Source organism: Marmota flaviventris, chromosome 20, assembly GCF_047511675.1.
Source record: "Marmota flaviventris isolate mMarFla1 chromosome 20, mMarFla1.hap1, whole genome shotgun sequence".
Classification (NCBI taxonomy): Eukaryota; Metazoa; Chordata; class Mammalia; order Rodentia; family Sciuridae; genus Marmota; species Marmota flaviventris.
In genome coordinates, this window is record NC_092517.1 from 18,938,267 (window position 1) to 18,946,870 (window position 8,604).

Below are 8,604 nucleotides of genomic sequence, written 5' to 3' on the forward strand. Positions count from 1 at the left end.
CTGGGTGCCAGGGTCAAGTCGCCAATACAGGTTCACTACCAACGCCTGGAGATGGACGACTCCGCCCAGGAGGTGTACTTACGACCCATCCGGAGATGAGATGTAACTGGACAGGAGCCAATACCCGAGCCCTCCTATGTATGCCTGCTTTTGCCCAGGTCCCTAATTACCCTGCCGACTTGGTGCCGTCATCCCAGACCCTTACGTTCAGAAAGCTCCCTGGTCATAGCTATCCCACCAGCAAAGATGATGACTGGGATCCGCAGTTGTGTCCTGCTGGCCATGACATCCTAACTGAAAAGTGTCCGTTTACGTAGGACAAGAGCTGATCTTGTAGTACCCAGTGACGGGCAACTTCCACGCTTGCACTGCAACCTAAGCCAGGGGAATGGGGCCTCCCCAGAGATGGGTAAGCAGTGCAGGGGCGGTGGACGACCTAAGACAGGGGCTACTTGATTCCCATTGACATGCAAAAAACAAAAAAGGGGGACTTGCTGGTAGCAGGCCCTCCCTGGCCCCTGGGGACTCAACCCCCAGTTCTTTGTTATGCATGTCAATGTGGCCAGCTCACAAGGCCGTGACGCGGGCTTGCGGTTCCCTGTTTATCTGCCTAGAGCATATGTGTCTCTCGGGAACATCTTGACCTGTTCGAGCCTCCTGATAGGGGACGGTGACGTGAAGGTAACCCAAGGACGCAGTTATTACTCTCCCCTCCTCACTTTTGAGTAATTTCCCGCAGCTGTTAAAAAGATATATAAGGGGAACAAATTTGGCAATAAAGCGCTCACATGCTCCCTCCTGGATGAAGAACCTTGGTGTCCTGTGTATTTTTAATCCCGCCGTCCCTCGCCGGACTCGGCTCTGTTAGCCGGACGCGGCATCCCAAGACTAAACAAAATTATTCTTCCAAAATGCATTCTTCAGGCAAAGAGTTAACAGTCAATGTCCATTTATGGACAGGGAAGGTACCTGCTTTAGACAAGCTCAGTAAGAAAACAGCCCGTGTATCATTTAACACCTTCTTTTTTGAACTATGAATTGAACACAGGGGAATTTAACCATTGGGCCACATCCCCAGCACTTTGTATGTTTTTAATTCAAAGACAGGGTTTCACTAAGATGCTTAGGGACACACATAATTGCTGAGGCTAGCCTTCAACTTGAGATCTTCCTGCCTCAGCCTCCTGAGCTGCTGGCATGACAGGTGTGCACCACCTCACCTGGTTTGATAAAGATCTTACAAAGAACAACAGAAGTTTCATCTCCCTCATCCCCATTTAGGTTTTTTTCCAACATCAACTATATTTGGAAACTCAGGAGGAAATAACGTGGGATGACACTGTGAGGGGTTATCTGGCCCTGCGTAAACATGTCCTCATCCTCCCCAGTGTGGATTGGAAGAACTGGATTATTCGTTTTCCGGTACAAATGAGCATCAAAGCACTGACGGTGGCGTAGCCATTGCCCACCAGCATCTGGAACACAAGGCAAACCGGATCCTTCTTCTGCATTTTCCCAGAAGAGGAGGAGATCACGCAGTCTACAAAGTACATGACCACAAAGGAACCCATGAGGAGCAGGATGGTCCTAGTGGCCCTCTGCTCTGGGGAGGCTTGTGGAATCCTGCTGGTGGTGTGGAGGTGCTGGCACTGCCTCTTATGCCTCCACAGGAGAGCCACCATGTACCCACTGGAGAGGGCCATGAGCCCCAGAAGGAAGATGTCCCGGAGTATTCCTACCAGGGAAAATAAGATCCTGTAATAGTAACCTGTGGGGGAAACCCTGCAGGATTCAGTGGAAAACCAAACATCTAATGTGTCATTGGTGGGGCCTTCAGTAGAGACTAAAATACGAATGTTAATGAACATGTTGAACACCCAGAGAATGAGAAAGTACCACAGACTGTGCTGTGGGGACGTGTGCTTGAACTTGTCCAGAAAACAGCTTCTGGGGCTGAGGGTGGTGGCCTGCAGGACACTCAGCAGGCAGGTGGTGCTGACCGACAGGCTCCTCATCAGCCTGTACAGGTAGATGACGGCTTTACATGTGATGTCATTCCAAATATCCAGAACCCCCAAAATGTCTATATCCAGGAACACCCTGATTATGAGCATCAGCAGGTGAATCAGGGCCAGGTGAGCGATGATGAAATCAGTGGTTCTGATCCTGCACTGAAGATGGCACGTGAGGACGTGGAAGAGGAGCAGGAAGACATTGGCTGTGATCCCAAGGGTAATTTGGGAAGAAAAGACATTTCCTACAGCCACAAAAATATGAAGTGTGCTGCGCTTGGTCATTTTGTCTTCTGGTGAAAAGATGGTACAGAGTCCATGTGTGAGGATAAAATGAGGATAAATTCTCATCATGACGATTGTTACCAGCTTCAACCTCCCCAACTACCAAGTCTGCCCACCTCAAAGTATGTTCATACTTATAATTAGCTTTTTTTTTGAGAGAGAGAGAGAGAGAGAGAATGAATGAATGAATGGAATGAATGAATCTTTTTTTTTGTAGATGGACACAACACAATGCCTTTATTTTTATGTGGTGCTGAGAATCGAACCTGGGTCCCACCCATGCTAGGCGAGCGCTCTACCACTGAGCCACAATCCCAGCCCAATAATTAACTTTTAATATGCCCTTTCCAAACTCTCAATACTGAAGCATACCATCTTCAGTTATTGTTTCTCCTGGGTAGGGCCATGATTAATTTGTCTTGGTATACACAGAAACCTGCTAAAAAAAAAAGCTCAGTAGGTAGCATTTGAAGTGAATTCAAGTGAGGCAAGGTGCAGGAAAATCCACATAGAACTCTCAACAGAAGAATGACCTTGAGGGACCCTTGTAAAGCTCTCTAATTTCAGAGTTCTCTTTTCTAGATTTTTTTTCTCACCAGTTTGCAGATGAAAAAAAAATGTGGGCTCTGAAATCAGACTTCTTGATTTTATATATATATATATATATATATATATATATATATATATATATATATATATATCTCCAGATATTGAGCCCAGGTTTGCTTAACTAATTATAATATTTTACATATATTTGATTATGCCAGAAAAAACCATATCTAAGTGGGCAGAACCATTAATTATTAGTAGGATCTTATTCCAAAGTCTCTTTTCTGTCCACTCTTTGGCATATTGAAAAATAAAAATTAGGGGCTGGGGATGTGGCTCAAGTGGTAGCACGCTTGCCTGGCATGCACGGGGTTCTGGGTTCGATCCTCAGCACCACATAAAAATAAAATAAAGACGTGTCCACTGAAAACTAAAAATAAATATTAAAAAAATTCTCTCTCTCTCACTCTCTTTAAAAAAAAGGAATAATGAAAATTAATCATAGTTTAAGTGTTTTTTTAAAACCCAGATTTGAATCCAAAGCTACTAAACAACTGAGTCACATCTCTAGCTCTTTTATTTTTATTTTGAGACAGGGTCTCACTGAGTCGCTTAGGGCCTCACTAAGTTGATGAGGTTGGCCTTGAACCTGCAAATCTCCTGCATCAGCTTCCCAAGCTGCTCAGATAACAGGCATGCATCACCACAACACCAAAACTTCAATACTTTGCAGGTCATACATTTTAGTGTTTTAACTGGGCTACAAGGACCAGACTTCGCCCTGATTAAAGAGTTTACATAAGAGAACAAGATTTCATATATTCTTTTAGTCAGCAATGATATTTCTCCAGAGGACAGAGAGAGGAAATATTGTAATAGACAATTTGATGAGGGCATCCTCATGAAATATCTCCCTATAGAATGAAGGCATTTTCTTTATTTCAGTTTTAATGCTGCTGTATAGCTATGAAATATGTAGCATGTACAATGAGACTAGAACACTTCCGCATTCTTTCATCTATAATACTACAAATTATATCCACAGCTACCCAGAAGATTATAGGTTGATAACATCAGTTACTAAGGGTGAGCAACAGGCAAGGGGTCAAGACAATTTAAGTGTTTTAGCCTAGTTAATTAATTGCTTGGAAATCTTTGAGGAAGTGTCATTGTCTATAGTGGAAATTAATTAATGACATTAGAAAAATTTAATCTCTTCCAAATGATTAATTTAGTAAGAAGATTTTTTTCCTTCATTCACATCTCCAAAAAAGATTTCCTCCCTTATTATGCTCAAAAAAGAAAAAAAGAGAAAAAAGAAAAAGGCTAATATAATGGTCTGGGATTATATAATGGTCTAGGAGTCTCCACATTAGAAGAGTCACAGATGGTTATTAGTAGGCACAGTGCTACGTGGTTTCTCTGTTTTCCATGTAACTATGGGTAGCTGATGTCTATTACTGTGTGCACACTTAAAGTAAGTTTTAAGGTATACCCTGACATTTTGATTCCAAAATACCTTTACCGCAACACCAACTGGATATGGAACATTTAAAGAAGTCCTTTAGAAATTACAGAAAGTGAAAAAAATAAGATTCCCTTCTATCAAGATATAAAATACAGGTTTGTCTTCAATTCAGCTTAATGCAGTTTAAGAAAATAAAATGGAGAGTTTGGAAAAAGAGGAGAAGCAGTCTGTCTGAGTTATCTGTGGACGGAGGGCACAGGACTCTGGTTTCAGCCCTGCCAGGGGGATGGCCACCCTGCATGCATCGTCATGGGAGGGAGGCATGGAGCCAGGAGGGGCCATGGACTTGCAAACACAGGTAGAGAACTGGGCTTTCCGGGGAGCATTGCTTGAAAACAAGTCGAACATTATTATTTTTTTTTTCTATAGGAGGAATTTCCTGGTTACAGCTGGAAAACCTTCTCATTTACCCACAGTGCTGATCATGGGAAGTGGCAGAGTCGGATGCTGTCACGGGTCCCCCACAGGCATCAGCTCCCTGCAGCTCCAGGACACAGCAGGCAGAGAAGCAGCTGGCCATCTGCACACTGTGCAGGTCACACACGTGTGTATCAGTGGGAGCCACAGGGCCCTCCATGGTTCACAGGTAGATGTCTTATAAAGAATGCAATGTTGCTACTTCTGTGCTAATTGATCAGTTTTGTTAGAAAACATCCTGAAAATGTGGATATTTCATAAAAGCAAGTTGAAAGGAATCCTCTGAGCCTGTCCCCTCCCGGCTGTGCCTCACCCCACTCACACCTGCCAGGACTAGTCCGACCACGAGATCAGGGTGCAGACAGAAGGCCTGTCCATCACCAGGATGATCCCAGAACCCCTCCTCAGAACTCTGGGGAAAGAGATGCTGCAGCAGCTTCTGTCTGCCCTGATGTGCAGAGCCCCAGATCATAGATTTAAATATGGAAAAAAAAAACCCAAGCCATCCTCAGACTGGATATTCCGAATATGATGACATAAATTTAAAGAAAACAATGTGGAAAATAAGTTCAGAAATAGGTCCCAGTCCAAAAAGGTACAGTGTGGGGAAAATAAGGAAAGTCTAAGTGGGCAGATTTGAGGATAAAAGAGAAGTGGAGAATAAAATGGAAATGCAACTCTGTTTTGTTTTAAAGGGATATAGCCAGGGTCCTAAGAACTGTCAGTGTTAGGTCCTTTCCTGGGAAATTTAACCCAGTGGATGATTCCTTTCCTGTCCTGACCAAGCAAGCCATCAGTTAAGTATTTTGCATTCTGCCATTGTCCAAATCACAAAGAGCCCTGAGATATGTGTTGTCTCCCAATGGGCCAGAAAGTAGTGAGGAATACTGAGGTCAGTGCACCCCAGTCAGTGGTGAGAAAAGTAGATCCCAACAGCATCTTGGGCTTCTAGGGCTTGTGTGTGGAGAGACACAGGCTGGAGGTAGGGAGGAGGACATATCTGCTTTCTCAGCTGCACCGTGGACACAATCATGTAAATTCTGTAATTTGTGTCCCCATTTAATGAGGTGCTTTAGATTCGTGAAAGGGCATATTTCATTTGTTACTATCATACAGATTGAGTTCACCATCTCCTCTCCACTAACATACCCTATCTCTTTGGAGAGAGGACACCATGGGACCTTTGGAAGCCAGGAAGGGGGAGATCACTACTGTCACTTTGTTTGTAAAATTAAGCCACTGCAGCCCCTGGTCCAAGCTCTAGTTAGAAATCTTCAGGCTGCAAGAGCACCATTGCTGTACTTTTGTGAGATCAAAACAGGGAAAAATACATCAGCGTAAAGAAAATGCTATTTGCTATTTGTTAAAAATGTGAAGATAGACTTTATTTATATGTATCATATTTGAAAAGAACACAATATCATTTCCTTCTGATTAGCTAAAAAGAGTATCTTGGTGTAAATAAATATTTCTCATTATCTCAGCTATAGAAGGAAATGCTTAAATGAATTTAAATTGAGGTTTTGAGAGAAGATAAGGAAAACCAAGTGTGTTTAATAAAATTCTGGGCTAATTTTTTTTTCTCTTCTGTAGTGAATAGGAATACAAATTAGTAATGCAGAAGCAGAAATAACCAGAAAACGTAGCAGTATGTACTTTGAGAACTGATAGAGCAAAATAGCAAATTAAACTCACTGCAGTCTGAGAAATAGATGGAAACCTAAAATGATTTATTTAAAATATTTTTTCTTATTAAAAATTTAATAAGGGGCTGAGGTTGTAGCTCAGTGGCAGAGTACTTGCCTAGTAAGTGTGGGGCACTGGGTTTGATGGTCAGCACCACATTTAAAAAAATAAATAAATGTCCATAAACAACTAAAAAAATTAGAAAAAAATTAATAAATGTTCAGGAGCAACCAAATTAAAAAGCAAAAGATAGTAAGAAGAAAATATTCTTCAGTCCTTGAAGCTGTTGAGTGTGGATAGAGCTGGATGCATAATTCAGAGCTACCAAAGAACCTAACATACAATTTGGCTATTTTGATTTTTTTGATTCTTCATCACAGTCACAGAAGCCCACTCACACTCTGGTGCTGCATCTCAGGAAGAGAAAGGCACTTACCTGGGCAGGTCGCATGGGGAGTCAGGGGACCTGAGCAGATCCTGCACTGTTTTAAGGAAAGGACATCTTTAACTCACCTCTCTGTAGGGCTTTAATTTTAGAATCTGTTAGGAGGTGACAGGTTCCCACTGGAGAATGCATAACTGTGGCTTCCCCAGGGGAACATGACACCTGTCTCTTACTTTTACTTTAGTCTCTGCTGGATAGTAGCAACCTGGGGAGAATTGAACTCAAAACTTTTCTCTTAATTCCCTGGACACATCTGTGTGAGCGATCTGAAGGCTCCCAATCACATAGACCACAAGCATTCTCTCTTTTTTAAAATCTGCATTCAAATTAGTCCCAAACCACGTCCTACCCTGTCATGCTTCTACTCTGGGATGAGTGGATCCTGGATCCTCTCATGGATTCCAAGTGGCTCTGGGGGTCCACTCTCTAAAATGTGAGACCATCTTTCTTGGTCCACTATCATGCTGACCACATGTTTGGGGTAATATGTCTTGTAGGATTTCCAAACTCAGCTTCAGATTTTCAGTTCTGTTTCAATTTAAGAAAGTTACCAAAATATCCATTCTGACTATAGCAAAAGAAGCAAAAAACATCATTTGAAGCTAATTTCTTTTCATTATTAAGGAATTCTTCAGGATCAACTCTTCAAAAAATGGTTCTGGGAATATTGGACATTCATGTGTAGTATAATAAAATTTAACCTCTATCTCTCACCCTGCCTCAAACTCAACTCAAAGTGACCAAGGACCTAGGTATTAGACCAGAAACCCTGTGTCCACGAGAAGAAAAATATAGGCCCATCCCAATATAATGTAGTTTGTAGGAACAGACTCCCTTAGTAAGATTCCTAAAGAGCAAAAGGAAAATCAAGAATCAACAAATGGGATGCTATCAAACTAAAAAAAATTTTTTTTCATAACAAGAGATACAATCAAGAATGTAAAGCGAGAGCCTGAGAATGGGAGAACATATTTGTCTCTCAGATACACAATTAACCTCTATGATATACAAAGGACTCATATATTTCACACACACACACACACACACACACACACAGAGAAAACAAATGGGCCAAGGAACTGAACAGGCACTTCACAGAAGAAATACCAATGGCAAGCAAACTGGAAAGATGATCAACATGTCTAGCAATTAGAGAAATGCAAATTAAAAGTACACTGAGATTCCATCTCAATCCAGTCCAAATGGCAAATATTAATGTCGACAAGGATATGTGTGTGTGTGTGTGGGGGGGGAAGTTTTACTCAAACATTGCTGGTGGATCTGCAAGTTTTTGTGACTACTATAGAAATTTGTATGGAGATTCTTCAGAAAATGTAGAATACAACCATCATTTCAATAAGTCATCCCACTTCTCAGTATATCCCCAAAGGACTTAAACTCCACATACTACGGTAAGGCAGCCACATCAATGTTTGTATCAGCTCATTTCACTATATCTAAGCTATGGAATAAACCTAGGTGTTGGAATAGTACTCAGTCACCATAGAGAGTAAAATCATGCCATTTGCTGGTAAATGGATGGAATTAGGGACTATTATGCTAAGTGAAATAAGCCAATCCCCAAATTCAAAGGCTAAATATTCTCTCTGATGTGTGGATGGTAACACATAATAAGGGATTGGGGAAGGAGCAATAGAAGTTCATTGGATTAGTCAAAGGCA

General features: G+C 41.9%; 1 protein-coding gene across 1 annotated transcript; it reads right to left on the minus strand.

The window, feature by feature from the left end:
• Nucleotides 1-1,349: 1,349 nt before the first annotated feature.
• Nucleotides 1,350-2,297, minus strand: LOC139703045 (vomeronasal type-1 receptor 90-like). Its single transcript, XM_071605965.1, has one exon. The coding sequence runs from the start codon at nucleotides 2,295-2,297 to the stop codon at nucleotides 1,350-1,352; it is 948 nt and encodes a 315-aa protein (XP_071462066.1).
• Between the last annotated feature and the right edge of the window lie 6,307 nt (nucleotides 2,298-8,604).